This window comes from Entelurus aequoreus, linkage group LG02 (genome assembly GCF_033978785.1).
Source record: "Entelurus aequoreus isolate RoL-2023_Sb linkage group LG02, RoL_Eaeq_v1.1, whole genome shotgun sequence".
Taxonomy (NCBI): domain Eukaryota; kingdom Metazoa; phylum Chordata; class Actinopteri; order Syngnathiformes; family Syngnathidae; genus Entelurus; species Entelurus aequoreus.
In genome coordinates this window covers 24,007,794-24,034,684 of record NC_084732.1, presented here as the reverse complement: position 1 = coordinate 24,034,684, position 26,891 = coordinate 24,007,794, and the positions used below count along the sequence as shown (strand labels likewise).

The window sequence follows — 26,891 nt, the reverse complement described above, 5'->3', positions numbered from 1 at the left end:
TCACAGGGCGTTGTGGAGCACTTTTTTTTGGCGAAATTGTGCCCTGACCAAAACTATCCCTAAACCTAACCTGTCACAGGGCGTTGTGGAGCACTTTTTTGGCGAAATTGTGCCCTGACCAAAACCATCCCTAAACCTAACCTGTCACAGGGCGTGCGGCAGCAGATAGAGCAACTCAAACGCGAACTTCCTTCCTTCGACAACTTAAACGCGTCTCTGTCATGCGTGTCTGCGTGCGTCTTACTTAGTCGCGCATTGGAAGCAGCGGGGAACATAGAACCCTTTTCTGGAAAAAGTGTTGTACGTTCCCCGCAGCGGGGAACATAGAACCCTTTTTTTTAAAAAGGGTCCTTAGTTCCCCGGTAGAGGGGAACATAGGACCCGGGTAACATAGGGACGGGGAACATAGGGATGACCCGCTGCAGGCAGCTTGCTAGCTATGATGGCAGCAACGATGTCTGCCAGACAGGAGAGAGTGGTCAGTGACGATCGAATCGAGAAAATGACAAAATGGGTCAAAGACCAAAAAGTTATTAACTGACAGCAGTGACAAATGTCAGACTGTAAACTTTCTCGAAAGAAAAGGACAAAATGGGAAGATGCTGATAATAACAGCAAAATGGAAAATATAAGAATTTCCAAGTAATGCTCAACTCAAGTGTGTGTGTGTGTGTGTGTGTGCGCGCGTTAAACTTCTTGTTGAATGATTTCAAATTATCTCTGAGTCTGAACTGAGGGAAAGGAAACCAAATTTTGAGCAGTCTCTCACGAGTTCAAAATACCAAATGAGGAGATTCTAAAAGAACAGACCGGTTTATGAAAGACTTGATGGGGGAGGGGCACAGCTAAGAATACTTGAGTGAGATTCTGTGATCCAAATTCGAGATAGAGCTTTTTGATAATGATAATTTGTCAGAGTAAGGTTGTGTAATCAAAATTTGAGAATGAGCTTTGTCAATCAATCAAGAATATTTGCATTAAGTTCTGTGATCAAAATTCAGAAACAACCTTTAATAATTGATAAAGAATATGTGAGTGAGGTTGTGTGATCCATCCAATTTGAGAATTAGCTTTGATAATAATGATTGAGAGCCTCTGGCCCTCTGTGGATCATGGCCGCGGGGCCAATTTTGCCTGGCCCCTTGGGGCCTCTGTGGGTCGTGGCCGCGGGGCCAAGTTGGCCTGGCCCCTTGGGGCCTCTGACCCTCTATGGATCGGGGCCAAGTTGGCCTGACCCCTCGGGGCCTCTGGCCCTCTATGGATCATGGCCGCGGGGCCAAGTTGGCCTGACCCCTTAGGACCTCAGGCCCTCTGTGGGTCGCGGCCGCGGGGCCAAGTTGACCTGGCCCCTTGGGGCCTCTTACCCTCTATGGATCGTGGCCGCGGGGCCAAGTTGACCTGGCCCCTTGGGGCCTCTGGCCTTCTGTGGCTCGCGGCCGCGGGGCCAAGTTGGCCTGGCCCTTTGGGGCCTCTGGCCTTCTGTGGGTCGTGGCCGCGGGGCCAAGTTGGCCTGGCCCCTTGGGGCCTCTGACCGTCTATGGATCGTGGCCGCGGGGCCAAGTTGACCTGGCCCCCTGGGGCCTCTGACCCTCTATGGATCGTGGCCGCGGGGCCAAGTTGGCCTGGCCCCTTGGGGCCTCTGACCGTCTATGGATCATGGCCGCGGGGCCATGTTGGCCTGGCCCCTTGGGGCCTCTGGCCCTCTGTGGGTCGCGGCCGCGGGGCCAAGTTGACCCGGCCCCTTGGGGCCTCTTACCCTCTATGGATCATGGCCGCGGGGCCAAGTTGGCCTGGCCCCTTGGGGCTTAAGATTATTATTTTTGCAAAAGTAGTTTTGCTTGGGTCGCGGCCGCGGGGCCAAGTTGGCCTGGCCCCTTGGGGCCTCTGGCCCCCTGGGCCTGGGCCCGGTAGGCCCGGTCATTAATCCACCTATGGTCGTCATGTTGGCTGTCACGGCACGGCTGACGGGGGGCCCCCGTGGAGCGCAGCGGCGTTGGCAGCGACAATAGCGTACAGGTGTTTGTGATAGTCTACTTCTGGATTAATGAGAGATAAGACCAAGCCAGAGAGCATTGTCACGGCACTTTGTAGTGCATCAAACGCCACGCCGAGGTGTTTGCGGTATCTCGGTGCGGGGGGGGGGGGGCGTGCAAGCTGACATACATACTGCGTGGGGGTTTGGGGGATTTTGGCAGTACACATGTCTACTTATGGGCTAATGTTGCAGCTACAGGGGAAAATACCAAACCATCCTCACTCAAAGAATTAAACAACAAACAGGAGATATGTAGGGTTTTGTTTGAGAGCATGAACAATATGTTTAAGAAGACATATTACTCTTTTGCAACTTATTTTCTTTACAGAAAAAATAAATCCTACATGTCTTTATGAATTGCCTATGGCATGCTTCAGTCAAAGACGCCATGGATCAAAAACTATAGTTGACTTTAATCTCCCTCTTAAAAAGCACTGTTTTGATCAGCTGGCTTACATTGTTGACCCCACCCCCTTTCTACAACAATAGACATACTGAATACAGCAGGGGTATCAAACTTGTTTTCATTGAGGGCCACAGCGCAGTCATGGCTGCCATTAGAGGGCCGCTTGTAACAGTACATAATTCATGAATTTGCCTATGAATTGAAATATTTACCTTTTTTTTTTTTTTCATAAAAAGCAAATAAAATCTGTGGATTTTACCACTGTTTTTACAGTAAAAAACTGGCAGCTTAGTTGGCAGACTTTTACTGTAAAATATGTTTTTTTAAATTGTTATTATTTTTATTTTTACAACATAGTACTTTAAATAGAAATACAGTACCGCTGTTTAATTTGATTTTGGCAACTCAGCTGCCAGGTTTTTACTATAATAAAATGTGGTACCATAAAATCATCAACCGTGGATTTTACAGTAAAAACAAACAAAAAAAAACTGACAGCTCAGTCGACAGAATTTTACTGTAAAAAAACAAACATTGTTAATTTTTTTTAAACTTACAGTAATATGCCGTTAAAAAAAAAAATCCCTAAATTTTACAGTAAAATTTATTGGTCATTTTTATAGTGTACAATTTGATGGATAACTTGCTTCGAAATCATAAGTTAAGCAGATATTTAAGTATTTATTGGGATTGTGACCAAATTGGATAATATATTATTTGTTGCAATATTTGACACTATTTTTTTCCTTGTCAAACTGGGGGAAAAAAACCCTCATACCTTTAGTAAGAAAATAAGAAAGTAAAGAAAGAAAATATAAGTTATTTTATTAACACATATTTCCAGGCTTTTGCGGGCCATATAAAATGAGGTGGAGGGCCAGATCTGTCCCGCAGGCCTTGAGTTTGACACCTGTGGTATACAGTCTCTAAAGGGGTGATAAAACTATCAGAGGTAAAAAAAAAAAAAAAAAAGGGAGATACACCCTAAGTCCATGACAAACTTCAGCCTTTGAGCAGCGAACTTAGCTACAGCTGCCCTAACGACTCTTGAATGCACATTCTAATTAAATGTAGTTTTATGGATGGAGGAAACATACAATGAGAGGATTCTGACACTCTTTTTTAACACACGGCTTCTTTTAAATGTAATTTCTTCAGTTTTGGCCTTTAAAGACAGTTAATGTTGCTACAAAACATGTGCAAGGCGACACAACAACTGGAGAAGTTGTTATATAATAATTCTTATATAGGGAGGTGTTAAGAGTTGTGACTAATAATTAAAAAACATTCAAAATAAATACTATAAATATAACTTAACATAAAAATATGGTCCGTATGGCAGGAGTTAAACAAGGGGGGTTATTTCAATACACGTAAACCTGGACATTAACGCAACACAATTGCCCGACAGATCTGATCCGATTACGAGTGCTGGTCTAAGACTTTGAAAATGGTTTTGCGGTAAAGATGTGGCGTTCGCGAACGAGTCAGGTCTTTTGAATGTCTCTTTCAAGTGAACGATTAGAAAAGATTCCCATTCGTCATTTGTTTGTCTGAGAGCCGTTCCTTGTGCAAATTGCCCACGCTGCCATATTAGAATGAGAATGAGAATGAGAACGAGATGAGGCAATTCCTGAAGGAATTGCGTGTGAATGCTCCAATGCTGAAGTTGAACTAAAATCCTGGACTTTCTTTTAGAATTGTTGAAGTAGATTGATTGATTGATTGAAACTTTTATTAGTTGATTGCACAGTTCAGTACATATTCCGTACAATTGACCACTAAATGGTAATACCAGAAAAAGTTTTTCAACTTGTTTAAGTCGGGGTCCACGTAAATCAATTCATGGTAAGCACACAATTCCCAAACAGGCTGAATATTTTGAATTTGGAACAGCTTGAATCAGATGAAAAATGTGGGAGTTGTGGAACTTTGAAGAATGTCCCATTCATTTCAATGGGAATTTCCCCCAAAAATTGGGAATATCGGGAAAAAAACGTGAATGGTTTGAATGAGTTGAAATGGTTGGTGTTAAAATTTTTCAAATTGGTCGAGAAATGTTGAAGTAGTAACATGTTTAATTTAGAAATTATATTACGGAATTCCTGGAATTTCGGAAAAAACGGGAATTTTTCCAGTTCAAAAAACTACTTTGTTTTTTTGTCCTGATTAAGAGGAATTTTTTGACGGTAAAACGGTTGAAATGCGTTGAAAAATGTGGAATGAGTAGTTTATTATAGTTTTAATTTACAGAATGGTGCAATGTGTTGAAGGTAGAATGGTTTGAATAGGTTGCAAAATTTGGAAATGGCGAAAGTTTGAAAAATAGCTAACTCATTTTGAATGGGAAAAATGAATTTGGAGAAGAAGAAGTTGAAGTTGAAATATGTGTGAATGCTTTGGAGCATTCACACAATAATAAATAGATTAATTTCGGTGTAGAAAACCATATGTGTGAATGCTCCAAAGCATTCACACAATTAGAATCAGAATCTTGAACGTCATTGGTTTTATTCATTGCAGGAGTAATGACATCACCGAGCTAGGTATCATGCGCACGCACTCACTCACTTAGCTTAGGGTAGGAGTTTAATAAGCACCAGAAATTACTGAGTCATTTAGCCGCTGTATTTGGGTTTAGAAAGAGATACTGGCAACTGTAAAATCAAACAAAAGTCAAAAGAATTGTAGCATTTGAATGCACTTCACCACAATCCACGGGTGTGATGACGTCACTATGTAAAGCATTACATAGTGACGTCACGGTGAAAGAATGGGGAAATAGCACTATATTGTGGAATGTTTACAATGTACACAAAAGCCAGCACGGTGATACAGGGATTGGTGTGTGTGCCTCACAATAAGAAGGTCCTGGGTTCAATCCCTAGGCTTTCTGTGTGATGTTTGCATGTTCTCCCAGTGACTGCGTGGGTTGACTCCGGGGTACTACGGCTTCCTCCCACCTCCAAAGACATGCACCTGGGGATAGGTTGATTGGCAACACTAAATGGTCCCTAGTGTGTGAATGTGAGTGTGAATGTTGTCTGTCTGTCTGTGTACCCCGCATTCCGCCCGAATGCAGCTGAGATAGGCTCCAGCCACCCCTCGCAACCCCGAGAGGGACACGCGGCGGTAGAAAATGGATAAATGGATGGACTAAAGCCATTTTATCAATATTCCAAAATAATTCTCACCAATAGTGTCTGTATTGGTGTAATGTATACATTTTCATTTATTGACCAAAGTTTTATTTTATTACTGCCACGAGTGATTGTTTCCTTGATGAAAACAAGTTAGTCTTTTGAACGGCTCTTTTAAAGCAGGGGTGTCCAAAGTGCGGCCCGGGGGCCATTTGCGGCCCGCAGGTCATTTTTTAACGGCCCCACGGCACATTTTAAAAATACGATTGGAAAAAATTAAAAACATAAAGAAATGGTATAAAAGAGCAAACAGGTGAAATGTAACAAGAAAATGTTGCAATGTTTACTCTAATAACACAAAGCTGCCATGCAGAATGTTTCTTTCTGTAAAAAATAATAATGAATCAAAATCAATGTCATTATGAATTATTGACCTATTCAAGGCTCCAATTACGTCACATTAAATATTCCACTTTGAGATATTTTTTGGGGAAAATGTTGCATATTTTGTGTTTGCCATATAAAAAACTGAGCTGTTTTTTTTAAAGAAGGGCCTCAAACGAACAAACAAAAAACATAATCAATAAAATGTATAATTGGCGGATAGATCTGAAGTTGAAATTATTGAGATTATTGTGTTAAAAGTAAACAGTAAAAAAAAATTTGAATTTATTTTTTAACACTTTAATGAGTTTTTGGATCCCCAATAATGTTAGTGTGATTTGTTTTTAAGTGTCATTGATCAAAAAATAATAAGGAATAAAATCAATGGTGTTATGAGTTATTGACCGTTTTAAGGCTCCAATGATTATATAATGTCAAATATTCCACTTAAAAATGTTATTGGGTGAAAATATTGCATATTTTGTGTTTTTTCCATAAAAAACTGGGTTTTCTTTGACAAAAAGAGCATACAACTTAAATCTTTAAAAACGTTATATTGACAGATAGACCTAATGTTTATCTAGAGATTTAAAACTTGAATAATAAAAAAAATAATAATACTGAATAATGACACATTTTTTATATTTTTTTGACCAAAACTCTTTGGGGTACCCGGGATCAAGCTTGAGTGGAGGCCTAAATGTATATTTTTTATACATACACTACCGTTCAAAAGTTTGGGGTCACCCAAACAATTTTGTGGAATAGCCTTCATTTCTAAGAACAAGAATAGACTGTCGAGTTTCAGATGAAAGTTCTCTTTTTCTGGCCATTTTGAGCGTTTAATTGACCCCACAAATGTGATGCTCCAGAAACTCAATCTGCTCAAAGGAAGGTCAGTTTTGTAGCTTCTGTAACGAGCTAAACTGTTTTCAGATGTGTGAACATGATTGCACAAGGGTTTTCTAATCATCAATTAGCCTTCTGAGCCAATGAGCAAACATATTGTACCATTAGAACACTGGAGTGATAGTTGCTGAAAATGGGCCTCTATACACCTATGTAGATATTGCACCAAAGACCAGACATTTGCAGCTGGAATAGTCATTTACCACATTAGCAATGTATATAGAGTGTATTTCTTTAAAGTTAAGACTAGTTTAAAGTTATCTTCATTGAAAAGTACAGTGCTTTTCCTTCAAAAATAAGGACATTTCAATGTGACCCCAAACTTTTGAACGGTAGTGTATATTGTATTGGTTTTTTAAATAAAAAATATCAAAATGGCCCCTGCTTGCTTTGATTTTTCAGTGTGCGGCCCTCAGTGGAAAAAGTGTGGACACCCCTGTTTTAAAGGAACGGCTCCCTTCAAAGAGCCATACATCCCATCTCTATATTATAGATTATGGGTTTTTAAATGTTTTCTGCAAGTAACTTAAGTAAACACAAAAACCGTTTTAAAAATGTTGGCTTATCAGGAGCAAGTGAACTGCAGCCAAGTTCTCACCCCTACGGCATTGCCTGAGGGTCAAAAAGGATGCGGCCATTAAAAAAAATGTGTGCGGATATTGAAATGTATAGTTAACACGTTATCGCGTTAACTTTGACAGCCCTTATTTAATTTCTACAATAACAAAGCCCATACTTTCCATTCTACATTCATAAATCCTCATATGTACGCATATTGTCACGGAAATCACAAGTAAATGATCCAGCCTGTCATGTTGTCAAAAAATGCATGACAGATCTCCTGTTCTTCTGTAGTTCTGGGCTTTACTGGGCTTCGGCTGGCAGCAGCATCAGTCTTTGGGGGGCTCCAGAAAGGCCAAACCGAGACAGCGACAGGCACTGCTAATGAGCGACAACCTCCCCGAGTGGTTTCACCAGCCGTGCAGCAAAAAAGCCCACTGGGGGAGGTTCATCCATTTACCAAACAACTCGCGATCATACATTCAATTAATTCATTACACATTCTCCATTAAGGCTCTGAGAGTTTAAATGTGTCAACAACTACGGTACTTTCAAACTTTCACTTATCCTTTAAAAGTATTTTTCTCCACAGGGAGACAAACTTTGTTATTATTGATAATTACAGTGTTTTCCCCCCCTCTTGAGATGTCCCTGCTATAATATTGCATTGAGTTGTTCAAGATGCTGGAAAAACGCATGTCTTGTTTACACGTATTTTACACACAATTGGGTCGCAGGACTGCAGCGATAAAGCTTAATGCCATTCCACTGGCGTAGTTGCGTTCTAATCCCCCAATTACTGCTGTGTATTGTTCCGTCGCCACGTTTCCCCGGCCTATATACAATCCAATATGGGGGATTTTCACAAGTCAAGTGTGTTGTTTAAGAAATTAGATTAGTTTTTGAACCCGTGGCAAATTCCTTCGTTGTACCTGTCAAAAGTGACGGCTCCCCGTTGGCCCTTATCAAATTCTGCAAATTCATTTTCTCTCCAGGTATGAGGACTCGTGCTGCTGGAGGTTATTATTCTGTTTGTTTGTCAGCTTGGGATTTTCTGCATCCAGCGAGAGCAGAGGCGCATTTCTTTTTTGTTTTTTTTCCGCCTTGTCGTCGGCCGCCACCTGTTCCTTCATTTCCGGGACACATCTCGCTCGTCCCCTTTTTTTTTTGTTAATGGAAACTGTCTATCCAAGAGATTGATCGCACTTGAGCCCAGCATCCAGTCACAATCAAGGGTGAATTTTAGGCTGGAGAGAGACAGTACATGCAGCCTCGGGCTTGGACCGTTCCAATTGTCATAACCCATTCATCGCGAGGTATCAAATGAATATAAGAATGCAGGACGGAGAGATGAGCTAAATGCCAGGCGCCGCTGACTGCAGGCTGGGGGCTTTCGTGGCGACAACGCACAGGGACAAATGTTTGCTCATTAAATTCGACTGCCTGGCGCCTTTGAATGGCCACCAAAGTTGAGAAAGAAAAAAGGTCATAAAGTAGCGAGGAGTTTAATTAGAACGGGCGAAAAAAACTGTGCTATGCCAGGGTATTGATTTAACTAATTTAAATGCCAGAATCATACATGTCTCTTCAAGCCTGAGGTGCAGTATCGGTTGAGTCCGATAAGACCTCGAGGTAAGGCTGGGCATTTATGGCAAAAATCTAACTCATGATTTATTGAATCGTACCTTGATTTCTGTACAACTATTTACTACTTCGCTACTTTTTGGTCCACTTCAGCTTTATTGTAGCCAAACTGTGTCAAAACAACTGATAATTGCTATTGGGTAAAAGCTGCTCATGTTGTATTGTTGGCTCTGTGTTTCAGTTTTCCTCCATGTTCCCGCCTTCTGTGTAGTGGACTGGATGGTACAGGATTACCTTTACTTAATCTGTTGGGTTTCGAGCAGCGTTTATGCTTTGTGACATCTGACTTCCTGGTTTGTCACTGCACAATCAGTACTGCAATCACTGAATTAATTAAAGGCCTACTGAAATGAAATGTTCTTATTCAAACGGGGATACCAGGTCCATTCTATGTGTCATACTTGATCATTTCGCGACATTGCCATATTTTTGCTGAAAGTATTTAGTAGAGAACATCGACGATAAAGTCTTCAACTTTTGGTCGCTGATAAAAAAGCCTTGCCTGTACCGGAAGTAGTGTGACGTCACAGGTTGTGGAGCTCCTCATATCTGCACATTGTTTACAATCATGGCCAGCAGCAGCGAGAGCGATTCGGACAGAGAAAGCGACGATTAGCCCATTAATTTGAGCGAGGATGAAATATTTGTGGATGAGGAAAGTGAGAGTGAAGGATTAGAGGGCAGTGGAAGCGATTCAGATAGTGAAGATGCTGTGAGAGGCGGGTGGGACCTGATATTCAGCTGGGAATGACTAAAACAGTAAATAAACACAAGACATGTATATACTCTATTAGCCACAACACAACCAGGCTTATATTTAATATGCCACAAATTAATCCGCATAACAAACACCTCCCCCCTGCCGTCCATATAACCCACCAATACAAATCAAACACCCGCACAACACACTCAATCCCACAGCCCAAAGTACCGTTCACCTCCGTTAAGTTCATACAGCACATATATTTTCCCAAAGTTACGTACGTGACATGCACATAGCGGCACGCACGTACGGGCAAGCGATCAAATGTTTGGAAGCCAAAGCTGTACTCACGGTAGCGCGTCTGCTATCCAACTCAAAGTCCTCCTGGTTGTGTTGCTGTAGCCAGCCGCTAATACACCGATCCAACCTACAGCTTTCTTCTTTGCTGTCTTCATTATTCATTAAACAAATTGCAAAAGATTCACCAACACAGATGTCCAGAATACTGTGGAATTTTGCGATGAAAACAGATGACTTAATAGCTGGCCACAATGGTGTCCCAATATGTCCGCACAATCCGTGACGTCACGCGCAAACGTCATCAAACCGAGACGTTTTCAGCAGAATATTTCACGGGAAATTTAAAATTGCACTTTACTAATCTAACCAGTAAGGGAGCAGTAAAGGAGGCTTCCTGCCCAAGCAAACTGGTCAAAGCTATACACACGTCGTGCTGTGTGTTGTGACGGCGGCGGCGCGTACGGACGGGCCCTGTATCCCCCCATTCGGTACTCAATTTTTCGATAATTTAACTCCATGGTTGATAGTCCAATCAGACTACTCTGAATTGAATAGTGGACTATTCTAAAACACCCCTAATTGACATTAAGCTTTTTTGTTATGCAATGTCCCATACAGATAATTTCTGGAGAGGTACCAGTCTGGTTGAGGTGCTAGCTGACCAGAGTTATGACCCGGGGTATATCACTCTTCTATGCACAGCTTTGGATGTGTCTGTGTAGCTGACCTGGTTGAGCTCAGAAAAAGATCCCATATGGACTGCAAACGTCATCAAACCGAGACGTTTTCAGCAGAATATTTCACGGGAAATTTAAAATTGCACTTTACTAATCCAACCAGTAAAGGAGCAGTAAAGGAGGCTTCCTGCCCAAGCAAACTGGTCAAAGATATACACACGTCGTGCTGTGTGTTGTGACGGCGGCGCATACGGACGGGCCCTGTATCCCCCCATTCGGTACTCAATTTTTCGATAATTTAACTCCATGGTTGATAGTCCAATCAGACTACTCTGAATTGAATAGTGGACTATTCTAAAACACCCCTAATTGACATTAAGCTTTTTTGTTATGCAATGTCCCATACAGATAATTTCTGGAGAGGTACCAGTCTGGTTGAGGTGCTAGCTGACCAGAGTTATGACCCGGGGTATATCACTCTTCTATGCACAGCTTTGGATGTGTCTGTGTAGCTGACCTGATTGAGCTCAGAAAAAGATCCCATATGGACTGTACTTCCACATGATCTAATAATTTAACAATTCAATAAGTGTACCCACTCGACATCCATTGCAGCCGATCACCCTGGAAGGGGGCACCCTACTATACATCTGTGGTCTCTTCTCAAGGTTTCTTCTTTTTCCCCAGCTGCAGTCTTTGGAGTTTTTCCTTGCGGGTTTAGATCAGTTGTGATGTCATTGTGAGTTTGTGAAGCTTTTTTTAGATATTTGTGATTGAGGGTGATGCAATACATTTTGATTGACTGATTCAATGACTTTATTCATAAGTGGTAACGCAGTGTAGAGGTGCTATTTACTAAAAGTGACTCATCACACAGCCATTATTGCCTAAATAGCTGGTAACACAAGTGAGTATTGAACAGCGTCTCTTAAGAAAAATTTAAAATAATTATAGAACAAGTTACTTTTTTTAAGACACCATACAATGAAGACATGCCGTGTTCATACAGTCAAAGACTGGTTTCTTTCGAGGACAAAGTTTTCCTTGCTTCTTTGCTTCTCCGCCGGGATAAAACCTGTTCTCATACTTGACCTGCAGAGCATCTGGGCATAGCTTTCTCAATTTCAGCTCATTCAGGCGTGACAAACAGGTGTACTACAACACTGGTCACCTTTTTCCCTCCTTGCACTTCAACTCCAAAGAAACAATGGAAAGCCAAATCACAGCCTCAATTTGCACTGACCCTTTCAGAATGACAGAATCCTGCTTTGTGATCTCTTCTCATCTCAGCTTTGCTTTTATGAGCTTACTAATAATATCCCGGCTGCCCCCACTTTGGCCTCCTGTGTCCTCCCGTTCCCAGCATACATCGCTTTTAATTAAACAGGAGCCAGGTTTCTGTGCTCCGTCTCACACATACACACACACACACACACACACACAGAGAGAGACAATCTTCTCCGCCTCTCGCCTCATGCCCGGACGTCACACGAGGAGTCTCTGTCTCTCAAATGACTTAATTGGATGCAAACTCTGTGCACGCAGACATCAATACGGAACTATATCTGCCATAAGGAGAACCCATTAGTCAATACTTTGCCCTTCATATGCCAAATGGTCAGATTTAATTACCCGCGAGCTTCACCTCTGAGGCGACTGGAACTCCTACGGGATCTGGTTAGGATCGCAATTCCGTCCTCAAGTTTGAAAGTTGGCAAAAGCACGCATCAATCACTATTGTCTTGCATTTAACGCTGACAGATAAAGGACTGCGCACATGACGGGTTCATGTGCGGATCCACTGGTTTCTTTGATGGATGTCAAAAGTTAGGATGTCATATCACAATCTCAATTGGACGGCTGCTCTATCAACCGAGCCACGCCGTCCCGTCATGTAGTTGAATGTGAACGAATAACATTTAACATGAATAAATAATTATATTATGATATTCATGTTACCATTTAAGATGAGCTCTTCAGTTGCCAGCTAGTGATTAGTGCTCCAGTTGCCAGCTAACGATCAGCGTTCTAGTTGTCAGTTTTTTCTTGACTCCGTGGCCAAGTTGCTTGATCATGTGGGGTTCAGTTTAATCAAACTCATTTTAGATCGGGGATCACATGGAGCAAAATATACTCCCAAGTGCGCCAGACTGGTAAAATCACGGCACGATAACTTAAAAATAAAGACGACTTCAGATAGTTTTCTTTGTTTAAAATAGAACAAGCACATTCTGAAATTGTAAAAATCACAATGTTGTTGTTGTTTTTTTACACTTTCATGTTGCGATTAATAGTGTTCTGTCTTTATTTGTCGTTATTTATATTTTTTGTATAATTTATGTGATAATGTTCATGAGTCAACTCATTGGTGTTCATTTTCAATCTATCAAGATAAAAAAATAATATCAAAATCAAATTACAATACCAACATCATGTGGTTTGTTTTGTACATATGTAGCATCATATACAAAGATACAAATAATCACTATTGCGACATCTAGTGGGCACATTTCAAACAGCTAATTCTTTCATTCCAAATTTTTATACTCAGCAAACTCAATCAATGTTTATTTATATAGCCCTAAATCACAAGTGTCTCAAAGGGCTGTACAAGCCACAACGACATCCTCGGTACAGAGCCCACATACGGGCAAGGAAAACTCACCCCAGTGGGACGTCAATGTGAATGACTATAAGAAACCTTGGAGAGGAACGCATATGTGGGTAACCCCCCCCTCTAGGGGAGACCGAAAGCAATGGATGTCGAGTGGGTCTGACATAATATTGTGAAAGTCCAACACATCAGCGAAAGTCCAGTCCATAGTGGGGCCAGTAGGAACCATCCCGAGCGGAGACGGGTCAGCAGCGTAGAGATGTCCCCATCTGATGGACAGGCTAGCGGTCCACCCTGGGTTGGGAGCAGAGTAGAAAAGAAAAGAAAAGAAACGGCAGATCAACTGGTCTAAAAAGGGAGTCTATTTAAAGGCTAGAGTATACAAATGAGTTTTAAGATGAGACTTAAATGCTTCTACTGAGGGAGCATCTCTAACTTTTACTGGGAGGGCATTCCATAGTATTGGAGCCCGAATAGAAAACGCTCTATAGCCCGCAGACTTTTTTTGGGCTCTGGGAATCACTAATAAGCCGGAGTTCTTTGAACGCAGATTTCTTGCCGGGACATATGGTACAATACAATCGGCAAGATAGGCAGGAGCTTGACCGTGTAGTATTTTATACGTAAGTAGTAAAACCTTAAAGTCGCATCTTAGGTGCACAGGAAGCCAGTGCAAGTGAGCCAGTATAGGCGTAATATGATCAAACTTTCTTGTTTTTGTCAGAAGTCTAGCAGCCGCATTTTGTACCAACTGTAATCTTTTAATGCTAGACATAGGGAGACCTGAAAATAAAACGTTACAGTAATCGAGACGAGATGTAACGAATGCATGGTTAATGATCTCAGCATCGCTTGTGGACAAAATGGAACGAATTTTAGCGATATTACGGAGATGAAAGAAGGCCGTTTTAGTAACACTCTTAATGTGTGACTCAAACGAGAGAGTTGGGTCGAAGATAATACCCAGATTCTTTACCGAGTCGCCTTGTTTAATTGTTTGGTTGTCAAATGTTAAGGTGGTATTATTAAATAGATGTCGGTGTTGAGCAGGACCGATAATCAGCATTTCCGTTTTCTTAGCGTTGAGTTGCAAAAAGTTAGCGGACATCCATTGTTTAATTTCATTAAGACACGCCTCCAGCTGACTACAATCCGGCGTGTTGGTCAGCTTTAGGGGCATGTAGAGTTGAGTGTCATCAGCATAACAGTGAAAGCTAACACCGTATTTGCGTATGATGTCACCTAGCGGCAGCATGTAAATACTAAAGAGTACAGGGCCAAGAACCGAACCCTGGGGAACTCCGCACGTTACCTTAACATAGTCCGAGGTCACATTGTTATGGGAGACACACTGCATCCTGTCAGTAAGATAAGAGTTAAACCAAGACAAGGCTAAGTCTGACATCCCAATACGCGTTTTGATACGCTCTAATAAAATATTATGATCAACAGTATCGAAAGCGGCGCTAAGATCAAGAAGCAGCAACATAGATGACGCATCAGAATCCATCGTTAGCAATAGATCATTAGTCATTTTTGCGAGGGCTGTCTCCGTAGAGTGATTTGCCCTGAAACCGGATTGAAAAGGTTCACAGAGATTGTTAGACGCTAAGTGTTCATTTAGCTGCTGTGCGACAATTTTTTCGAGGATTTTCGAGATAAACGGAAGGTGGGACACCGGCCGGTAGTTTACCATGAGGTCAGGATCGAGGTTAGGTCTTTTGAGTAGAGGATGAATAACCGCTTTTTTGAATGCTAGGGGAACAGTGCCAGAGGAAAGTGATAAGTTTATAATATTTAACACTGATGGACCTAATAATACAAAAAGCTCCTTGATAAGTTTCCCAGGAATTGGGTCAAGTAAACGTGTTGTTTGTTTTGTCCCATTTACACATTTTAACAATTCCTCCAATGTTATTTCATCAAAGAGAGAGAAACTATTTTGGAGGGCAGTGTCCGTCGTATATACAGTCGTATCTGTGTTAATAGAACCCAGTTGTAGCTGGGATGCATTGTCTTTAATCTCTTTTCTAATGACTTCAATTTTCTTATTAAAGAAATTCATAAAGTCATCTGCTGAGTGGGTGGAGCTACTGGGAGGCGTCCCTTGTTGGGTTAGCGATGCTACTGTACTAAACAAAAATTTAGGATCATTTTTGTTGAGGTGGATGAGATTTGAGTAATATTTAGCTTTAGCTGAGGTAAGCATGCGTTTATAAGTTATTAAACTATCACTCCATGCTTGATGGAAAACCTCAAGTTTAGTCGCACGCCATTTGCGTTCCAGCTTTCTACATGATCATTTCTGGGCTTTAGTTTCTTCTGTAAACCATGGGGTACGCTTTTTAGGGGCCCTTTTTAGCTTTAGCGGTGCTACACTATCAATGGTGTCGCGCAGGGCGTCGTTAAAGTTGTTAGTGAGGTTATCAATAGAGCCCACATAATTTGGGAATGGTGCCATTACCGAAGGCAGTAGGTCAGTAAGAGTCGTCGTTGTGGCAGCATTAATATTGCGGCAGCATTAATGTTGCGGCTGCTATAGTAGTTATTATTATTATTATTAGTTTGTTGACAATGAGTCAGAACTTCGAATTTTATAAGGTAATGATCGGACATTACTTTAGTGTACGGGAGTATCGTAACTTTAGAGGTGGTGACACCCCTGACAAGCACTACATCTATCGTATTACCGTTGCGATGCGTGGGTTCATTTCTTATTTGTGTAAGACCACAACTATCAATTATAGTCTGGAGCGCCACGCATGGAGGGTCCGATGGGGTATTCATATGGATATTAAAGTCCCCCATTAGGATTATATTGTCGGCGTGCGTCACTAGATCAGCAACAAACTCTGAGAATTCACTGATGAAGTCCGAATAGGGCCCAGGGGGGCGGTAGATAACAGCCAGGTGGAGAGGCAGCGGTGTGACAAACCTCAAAGTGAGCACCTCAAACGAGTTATATTTATTATTCAGGTTAGGTGTAAAATTATAGTTTTCATTGTATATTAGTGCGACACCCCCTCCCCTTTTAAGAGGACGGGCAACATGTGCATTGGTATAGTTAGGAGGAGATGCCTCATTTAGCGCAAAAAAATCGTCTGGTTTGAGCCAACGACGTCAAGTTTGTTGTCTCTAATGACCTCATTAACTAATAACGTTTTGGAAGATAATGATCTTATGTTTAAAAAGCCCATATTATAGGTAGTGGGCTGTTTTGAGGATTGTTTGTTGAAATTATCCGAAGTAGCAATATTAATAATGTTGCGTTTATTATGCGTAGTGCACTTTAAATAGTTTCGACCATATCTAGGAATTGATACGACGGGAATTTTCAGATTGTTTGCTTGATGCTGCGATAAACTGAACGCATCATAGTTAGCCACCTCAGTACAATGTATGTCTGCCTCTGACACCGTCACAAAAGAAAAAACATTATGTGAGTTGTGTTTTATTCTAAGAGAATTTCTATGTGTGCAGGGATTATCCAGCCTGGCGCCGGCTAGTTCTAGTTTAAATGGCTTCTTACCCGGACACTCCACGCTTCTTTGGTTAGCTTTTCCCTTTGTTGTTAGCCCCGCTCGGCATCCCCGCTTCTGCTTCCGCTCACACCGCTTACGTCGCCTCCATTGGCGGTCCCCGCTAGTACTTGACTCCGCTGCTACAAAGGCCGCTCGATGTAGCCCGCAAAGTATTCCCATGCTAGCGAGGAGGTCCACCGTACATGCATCTTTCAGTCTATAACGACCCGATCCATCCACATCCAGAATTGTCTGTCGGTCGTATGTGATCACAGAGTGTTCACGCTTTGAGCCAGCCATGAAATTGACAGAAATGACGGGTGTTTTTTGCCAAATCGCTCTACACTCCCAAGAGCGTCTTCAAGCTGCTGCATATCAATGTGCCGCAATTTTGCCATAAACTCATCCCGCGGGCCGGATAAAACCTGTTCGCGGGCCTGATCCGGCCCCCAGGCCGTACGTTTGACACCCCTGATCTATGAGTGTTGAGTTGAGTTGAGTTGAGTTTGAGTTTATTTCGAACATGCAAGCATACAACATGATACATCACAATTTCCAGTTTCTCTTTTCAACATGTTCGAAAAGGAGTAGGAAGAAGCAAAGCTTATTTAATCCTACCCCTTTTCTTTACATAACAGTTGCTAATACTTTTTGTTCACTTCCTGTTCACAATTTATTCACAATAAACTCTATAAGTAATCACAATAAAAATAAATAAATAAATAAATAATAGTAATAATTTAATAATAATAATTGTTGAAGTAAGTCATATTTCATATAATGAGAAAAGTAAGATTACTTTAAGAATGAATGAATGAATTGATGAAATAAATTGAGAATGTTTGTCATGGTTCTTCTTCTTTGTACTTTGTAAACACTTTAAGTTTGAAGAGTTTCTTGAAGTGGATCATATTAGTACATTGTTTGATTGCTTTGCTTAATCCATTCCATAATTTGATTCCATATACTGATATACTGAAGGTCTTAAGTGTTGTACGTGCATAAAAATGTTTTAAATTACGTTTTTCTCTAAGATTATATTTCTCCTCTTTTTTTGAGAAGAATTGTTGTATATTCTTGGGTAGCAGTGTGGCTTTGGAAGAGAGCTATGTGTAAAGATATTTTATCTAGATTGCAACATGTTTATTACTAAATAATCTTTGTTAGTGATGTCTTAAAATTACCAAATAACTCACTGCAATGACAATAAATAGGTACCGTATTTTTCGGATTATAAATGGCTCCAGAGTATAAATCGCACGGTTCCAAAAATGCATAATAAAGAAGGAAAAAAACATATATAAGTCGCACTAGAGTATAAGTCGCATTTTTTGGGGACATTTTTCGCCAGTCCCTTACAAGTTTCTCGCTTACTCCAAACTTTCTTTCTGCTGCTCGATTGCCGTTTTCTGCTGCATATTTCACTACTTCCAGCTTGTAACCTGCAGTATATGATTTCCTTTTCGGTGCCATTTTTGTTCAGCCCTTCTCAGTTTTTATAAGTTACCGCCAATGTTGAAATGATACATTTTCATAGGTAAGGTAGTAGTAGCAGGTAGCATCTTTTTTTTCACAATGCACTTCTGCCATGACCCTAACCCGCCAAATTTTTTTTGGTTGACGTGTTTGTGTGACGATTGCTGATATATGCCTAGTCTCTTACGTGAATGAGATAAATAATATCATTTGATATTTTACGGTAATGTGTTAATAATTTCACACATAAGTCGCTCCAGAGTATAAATCGCACCCCCGGCCAAACAATGAAAACAACTGCGATTTATAATCCGAAAAATACGGTAGTTAATACATTTAAATATTTTTTTGTTATAATGTCGAATGGATGTGCCGCATAATTTAACCCATTCTATCTTGAAAAATGCTCCATTCCTTGACTAATATTTCTATTATAGTATATAGTCAACATCAACAACTATTAAAACCATGAGACACTGGTGACAAAAGCAGGCTACGGTATTTAGACAACGACAATGTAATGAACACTTTTTTGGGAGGAAGAACACACCATACTATTATGAATGAGAGTAACATTTAGTCATAGTCATTAATAAGTAGTAAAAAATAAAAAGGAGTAGTTTCACCATTTGCACTGCTTGCGCTTGCTCTAATTAAAAAACAATATAAATGTGTTCTATTTGACACATACACAGTGTTATGAAAAACATTATTATGGCATTATTAATGCTGTTATTTGTTTCTAGTAACAAGTAATCTGATTAATTTTATGTACGTTACAACGCCGTTACCGATATGTTTGATGTAATGTGGCACGCTACTTTTGACGTGGAAAAAAACAGCTTTAGAATTCCAGCAAGTTAATTTCAGGAAGTAGCTCTGTACTCGTGCAAGCGGCAGCCACCACACACACACACACGGGCGCGCTACTGTTACTATAGAGGAGTAATGAACATTCGATTAAGTGACAATCATCAAATATAATAATTATTGTTTGTGGAGAAGGAGAGACACAGCCACTGACGCACGTTCGATCGGTTTATTAACTATCAGTGAAAAAATTCCACAGTCAGCAATCTGTGAGTATCAGCATATGATAGATACTCAAGTGATTAGATTTATATTTTGATTTTCGTTTTTTATTTTTGGTTTTTTTAATGGTTACAAAAAAAAAAAAAATGAAATGTGGACTCATCAGACCACAGAACACTTTTCCACTTTGCATCAGTCCATCTTAGATGAGCTCGGGCCCAGCGAAGCCGGCAGCGTTTCTGGGTGTTGTTGATGAATGGCTTTCGCTTTGCATCATAGAGTTTTAACTTGCACTTACAGATGTAGTGACAAACCGTCGTTACTGACAGTGGTTTTCTAAAGTGTTCCTGAGCCCATGTGGTGATATCCTTTACACACTGGTGTCGCTTTTTGATGCAGTACCGCTTGAGGGATCGAAGGTCTGTAATAGCATCGCTTACGTTCAGTGATTTCTCCAGATTCTCTGAACATTTTGATGATATTATGGACTGTAGATGGTGAAATCCCTAAATTTCTTGCAACAGCTCGTTGAGAAATGTTGTTCTTAAACTGTTTGACAATTTGCTCATGCATTTGTTCACAAAGTGGTGACCCTCGCCCCATCCTTGTTTGTGAATGACTGATCATTTCATGGAAGCTGCTTGTATACCCAATCATGGCACGCACCTGTTTCCAATTAGCCTGTTCACCTCTGGGATGTTCCGAAAAGGTATTTGATGAGCATTCCTCAACTTTCTCAGTCTTTTTTGTGCCAGCTATTTTGAAACATGTTGCAGGCATCAAATTCCAAATGAGCTAATTTGCAAAAAATAACAACGTTTTTCCAGTTCGATTGTTAAAGTCTATTCAATTGAATATAGGTGGAAAAGGATTTGCAAATCATTGTATTTTGTTTTTTATTAACGATTTACACAACGTGCCAACTTCACTGGTTTTGGGTTTTGTATTTTAAATATTGTGTTAAACTGTGAATAGCACTCGCCATAAGTACGTTTGAAAAAATTGCAGTTAATACATGTGATCGTATCGGCCGATCTCACTCATGGAGGATCAGTATCGAAACCGGCTGATCCATGATCAGGACATCCCTATTACCATTTCACTTTTAAATCCAATTAAACTAGTGTCTTCAATAGTTAACCTTTTAAAAACGTTTAAAAAAAACCCAAATCTGGCTGCTGAGCATGAAAGGCTTACCTTGCAGTGGTTCAATCATCTCCCATTATTGCAGTTCAGTCATGCAGCCGTGTATAGATGCAAATAAAACTGTAATATAAAGTCATATGTTGCCTACTGTACCTTTAGGGGGCCTCGTCCAGCCTGGTGGTCAAATTCGCAGACACAGACAAGGAGAGGACTCTGCGCAGGATGCACCAGATGGCGGGTCAGCTCGGCATCTTTAGTCCCATGACCATCCAGTTTGGGGCCTACGGCGCCTACTCTCACGCTGTAAGTCTCAGCCCGGCGGGGGAGGAGACGGTGAGCTTGAAAAAAAAGAAAACAAACAAATGAATCCTTTTTTTCTCATTTTAACATTTGACCTCACTTATTGTTGTTTTCCACTAGGAATATGTTGTATAACACACTCACTGGACACAACATTTGGTATACCACAACTATATAAGAATACTGTATTTGGTATAAAAAATAAAAAATAAAACATTGATTGAAGTTTGTAATTGGGTAAAACTGCACTGCATCATACAAAAAACATTTTTTTTGTTACCTTAGTCTTTTCATGGAGCTCAAAAAGTTACCCAAAGTATTATATTAAATTGCTGTGTCAGCCTTTCAAGGTGTTTTTCAGTGTGAGGTGGGAATATTTGGGCACCTCACAATTCGATTACGATTACCATTCGGGAGCTACGATTCAATTCTAAATTAAAAACATATATATATAAATAATAAATTGGTATTTCAATTATATTTCATTATTATCTGTAATTGGATTTGAATGTATTTCATTCTTCGCATGCCTATTTTGGTATACAGTTAATGTTGTGACTGGTGAGTGTTTTTTGCAAAAAAAGGACATTTCAGATAATGCAATACTGTTTTTGTGTGTTTTATTGTCCCTTAATGTTTATATAATGTACGCATTGCAGCAGGATTTCCCGAGCCTGAAGACCAAAATGTGAAATTCGCTTCACATGTATTGTACATGGACTTAGCTAAAAAAAAAATAGAAAAAAAAGACGTTATTCAAAAGTACATTTAATGAAAAATTGTCTTAGCTTGATGATCAGTAAAATATATTTTGTTGTGAAATTGGTGAAAATGAACCCAAAACTATAAGGAGTTTTTCATGGTGCACGTTAGTTGAGGGACAGTAAACCCTTGTGTATCGCAGCCAATTGGTTCCACGCATGATCGTGGTAAACAAATTTCCACAAAGTATGATTATCATCAAAAAATCTAATATTTTAAAAAATAAAGCATCAAAAAAACGAAAAAAAAAACTATATACAGTTTTTAAACATAACTGGAGCCCTCTAAACCAGTGGTTCTTAACCTTGTTGGAGGTACCGAACCCCACCAGTTTCATATGCGCATTCACCGAACCCTTTTTTAGTGAAAAATAAAATGTTGTTTTTTTTTCAAATTCAAGACAAAGTTATATGTTTTTGGTAACACTTTAGTATGGGGAACATATTCTAAACAACAAAGACTTAATTTAGAGTTATTTGGTTAGGGTTCGGGTCAGGGTTAGAGGGTTAGGGTTATAATAAGGCCATGCCGAATAAGGCATTAATAAGTACTTAATAATGACTAGTTAAGAGCCAATATGTTACTAATTTGCATGTTAATAAGCAACTAATTAATGGTGAATATGTTCCCCATACTAAAGTGTTACCATGTTTTTTTTTACTGGTGCACAAAATGAACCGTGCATGAACATCACCTTGTTAAAACAACAAAACCAACACAGTGCATAATCTCACAACAAATTACACACCTGCAAATCAGTCAAATGTTGGCGTATCCGTAATATGCCGATAGGGAGAAGTTTGTATTTACACGATGAGTCGGGTGTGTCTTGACCTCCGCCGAACCCCTGAGCCCGACTCACCGAACCCCTAGGGTTCGATCAAACCCAGGTTAAGAACCACTGCTCTAAACATAAAACACCCATATTATCACCTTTACGCTTGTTTCACCCAATTATTCTGCAAACATTTGGTCAACTTAACAGCCGTGTTGTTAGCATTCCTTTTAGCATTGCCTGTCCTGGAATGTCATTACACATCACTCACAAGGCTCACCAATGTCATCGGGAGCTGATGATGTCGAGTACTGGTACATCTCGGGTCTTGTTTTTAAAATCAAAGTCAAATTCTTACCAATGTGGGAATGTGCGATTGAGAAGAAACGGGTTGAAGATGAAGTGCATTAAAAAGTTGTTTGACTTGACTGTCGCAGTGAAGATACAGTAGCGCTAACATTAGCCGTCTGTTGTTGTTCGCAGTGTTAAACCTTTAACGGCTTGGTGCCACAACCCATCCATCCATTTTCTACCGCGTGTCCCTTTTGGGGGCGCGGGGGGTGCTGGAGCCTATCTTAGCTGCATTCAGGGCGGAAGGCGGGGTACACCCTGGACAAGTCGCCCGAAAATAGATTTAGACTTAGACAAACTGTAATGATCCACAAAGGAAATGGTTCCACACAGTAGTTCAGTTAAAAAGGATGGAAAGGGTAAGGATGGAAAGGGTCGTGCACACAAGGGCACAAAAAGAGGGCGAAAACAAAAGGTATAAAGTAGACTAAAAATGTACCATAGTAGCAATTTAAAATATAACATATATGTAATATTTACATATTATATATACAGCATACAATATATACTGATATATTATATTATTATATTACATTATATTGTTATATAAAGTATACACTATATAAAAAATCCCAATTACCATGTACAATATTACAGTATATGTAACAGCTGCAGAAAAAAATAAAAAGGGCAGCATAAAAAAAAAAGTAGGTCCAGCAGAAAATATGCATTATAAACAAAGAGAGGTAGCTAACGTAGAACCGGTCAGATAATAGACATCATCTATTGCTGTATGGTGATTGATTATACAGCTGGATGGAGTGCGGAATGAAGGATATAAGACAAATACTGCATTATAATACATATGAGAGAGAAATAAGACTTAATTTAACACTTCATTTAGGCCAAGAATATATAGAATATGCTTTAGAAATAAATAACGGAATCCATGATGTAGTGAGGCCGCAATAGCGCGGTTGTGTACTGTAACTGTCCAGTCACACGTCTATTCTCTATTCAAATACAGTGCAGCCTAGCCTTTGGCTCGCAGGTGTCATGGCTAGCAATAGTAAGGAGAAGAAGCCAGAGCTTAAAACTCTCTTTAGTTGTTAAAGTATCCTGTTTGGGAACACTTGTGAAATAAGTGGATCAGATGGAAGCAGTGTGCTAGATAAAAACCGTGCTACAAAACAGAACTATTTTTGCCGTACTTCAGTCAATAAGGAACTAAAATGTAATAAAACAAAATAACTCGCATTGTTTTCAATATGTTACTCTTGCACTAAAGTTTTGTTTTATATTAGAAATCCTAAGCAATTTTACCGTATGTTTTGCATTGTGTTGCTTAAAAAGCAGAGGTACACACTAAAATATGTTGGGTTAAAAAATAACCCAATTTTAACCCAACTGCTGGTTCAGAAAAGGACAAACCCCTTATTTGAGTTATTTTAACTCAACATTTTGGGTTACATTTTTCAACCCAACTTTTGCGTTGAATTATTTTACCAAAACGCTGAGTTATGATAACTCAATGTTGGGTTATTCCCAACCAAACCATTGGGTTATTTAAAGCAAAAGTTGAGTTATGCTAACTTAATGTTGGGTGACTGAAAATAATGTCAATAAGATTAATCCATACTTAAATTCCCTTGAAGAAAAAAGTACCTTTTTTAAAAAGAAAAATAAGCTTTTTACCTTATTTTTCTGACTATAAATCGCAGTTTTTTCATAGTTTGGCCGGGGGGTGCTCAGGAGCGACTTATGTGTGAAATTATTAACACATTACCGTAAAATATCAAATAATATTATTTAGCTTATTCACGTAGAGACAAGACGTATAAGATTTCATGGGATTTAGCGATTAGGAGTGACAGATTGTTTGGTAAACGTATAGCATGTTCTATTTGTTATAGTTATTTGAATGACTCTTACCATAATATGTTACGTTAACATACCAGGCACGTTCTCAGTTGGTTATTTATGCGTCATATAACATACACTTATTCAGCCTGTTGTTCACTATTCTTTATTTATTTTAAATTGCCTTTCAAATGTCTATTCTTGGTGTTGGCTTTTATCAAATAAATTTCCCCCAAAAATGTGACTTATACTCCAGTGCGACTTATATGTTTTTTTCCTTCTTTATTATGCATTTTCGGCCGGTGCGACTTATACTCCGGAGCGACTTTTACTCCGAAAAATACGGTACCCAAAAATGCGTTACTCGTTGAAAAACAACCCAAAAATGGTTCATCATTTTGAAAACCCAGAAATAATACCCATACAACCCAAAAAATGGATTGTTCTTCATAGAAAATAACTCCAAAATGTAACCCAACACTCGCAACTCATAAATTGGGTTATCAAAATAACCCAGCATTTTTTAGTGTGTAGGTTACACACCAATCTAAAAACCGATTGAGAACTCCTGCATTACATTGTTGTGTGTTTACTTTGGTAAGTACTTTGGTCAATTAAAATCCTACAGTAACCTCAGCTTGCATTTTCAACAATTCATTCATTTTCCTTGACACCCCAAACTCAAAAAGTGTATGCCAGTACTGTGAACCGACACCACCACTTCATATTCACACATGAAAGTCACAGCCCAAGTTAGAAGTCTGTGAGATATTGCACTCACAAGGTAAACTAACAGCTCAACCTGACAGGTGAGAATCGCCCACTCACCCACTCAGGAGTCACTATCTTTCTCAACTCCCTGCCTGCATAGCATGCGCACTGCCTATACTGTGCAGCATGTATGCATTGATGGTGTGGCGGCGCAATGGTGGGACATGGGAACAGCGTTAGGGTCGCCATTCCTAAACCAAACATGCAAAATGTCTAAAAATGCCTGTAATATTGTGAGTTTTACTAGAATCAGTTGTTTTTGTAAGGTTTGCAAATACAAAAAATAGGTTTTCCTCACTATGACAGTATACTGTCACACTCAATATGACAGTTATTTAAACATAACTCCTATAACACACATGAAAAATGGCTAATAATGCCTAAAATGGTTAGAGTGTCCGCCCTGAGATCGGTATGTTGTGAGTTCAAACTCACAACCTACCTTTATAGTCATACCAAAGACTATAAAAATGGGACCCATTACCTCCCTGCTTGGCCCCTAAGCATCAATGGTTGGAGTTGGGGGTTAAACCGCTCGCCTCGGTCCAAGACAGAACAAGGCGCGGGCCAAGTAAACAGAGATGTGAGAGTAAACACGTTCTGCTCCCGTGGCTATTTCATCCTCCTCTTTGTCTCTGTCCTTCCTCCCCTCCGTTCCCTCCCGTCCCCGCTGATCTTTAATCCTACAGCAGATGATGCAACAGCAAGCAGCCCTGATGGCGGCAACGCAAGGGTCCTACCTGAACCCCATGGCGGCCATCGCCGCCGCGCAAATGCAGCAAATGGCAGCTTTCAATGTCAATGGCCTGGTGGCCACGCCCATGACACCATCCTCAGGTACGACCGCCCAATCTTCGGGGTTCTTACAATTCTTCCGAGGTTAAATAAAAAATATTTACACCACAGCCAGAAATGTTTAAATTCCTCTGGGACATTAAGGGAATTGTGTAAGGCTTCCATTTAAAGTCATTAAGGCAGTGGTTCTCAAATGGGGATACGCGTACCCCTGGGGGTACTTGAAGGTATGCCAAGGGGTACGTGAGATTTTTTTTAAATATTCTAAAAATAGCAACAATTCAAAAATCCTTTATAAATATAAATAAAAACCTATCTTTTTTTTCCAAATTGTTCAAGAAAGACCACTACAAATGAGCAATATTTTGCCCATTTATACAATTTAATGAATCAGAAACTGATGACATAGTGCTGTATTTTACTTCTCTACTTATCTCTTTTTTTCAACCAAAAATGCTTTGCTCTGATTAGGGGGTACTTGAATTAAAACAATTTTCACAGGGGGTACATCACTGAAAAAAGGTTGAGAACCACTGCATTAAGGTACTGACCTAAATATAAGAAATAATTTTGTCCCAAGAAAAAAGTCTTAAAAAGATGAATTGTCCTATATCCAGGGCTATACAGTAGAAACTAGTGTTGTCCCGATACCAATATTTTGGTACTGGTACCAAAATGATTTTGATACTTTTTGGTACTTTTCTAAATAAAGGGGACCACACAAAATTGCATTATTGGCTTTATTTTAACAAAAAATCTTAGGGTAAATTAAACATATGTTTCTTATTG

The 26,891-nt window shown here is 39.9% G+C and overlaps 1 protein-coding gene across 6 annotated transcripts in view; it reads left to right on the top strand.

Moving 5' to 3' along the window:
• celf6 (CUGBP Elav-like family member 6) overlaps positions 1-26,891 on the top strand; it is a 439,773-nt gene that overhangs the window by 344,754 nt on the left and 68,128 nt on the right. For 4 of the 6 annotated variants that reach the window (XM_062023932.1, XM_062023933.1, XM_062023929.1 and 1 more), the window contains 2 exons: positions 20,708-20,881; positions 25,997-26,144. In XM_062023932.1, coding sequence (XP_061879916.1) covers positions 20,708-20,881; positions 25,997-26,144 — 322 coding nt within the window. The remainder of the gene's footprint in view (positions 1-20,707; positions 20,882-25,996; positions 26,145-26,891) is intronic. The other 2 variants (XM_062023931.1, XM_062023930.1) reach the window with 2 other exon arrangements.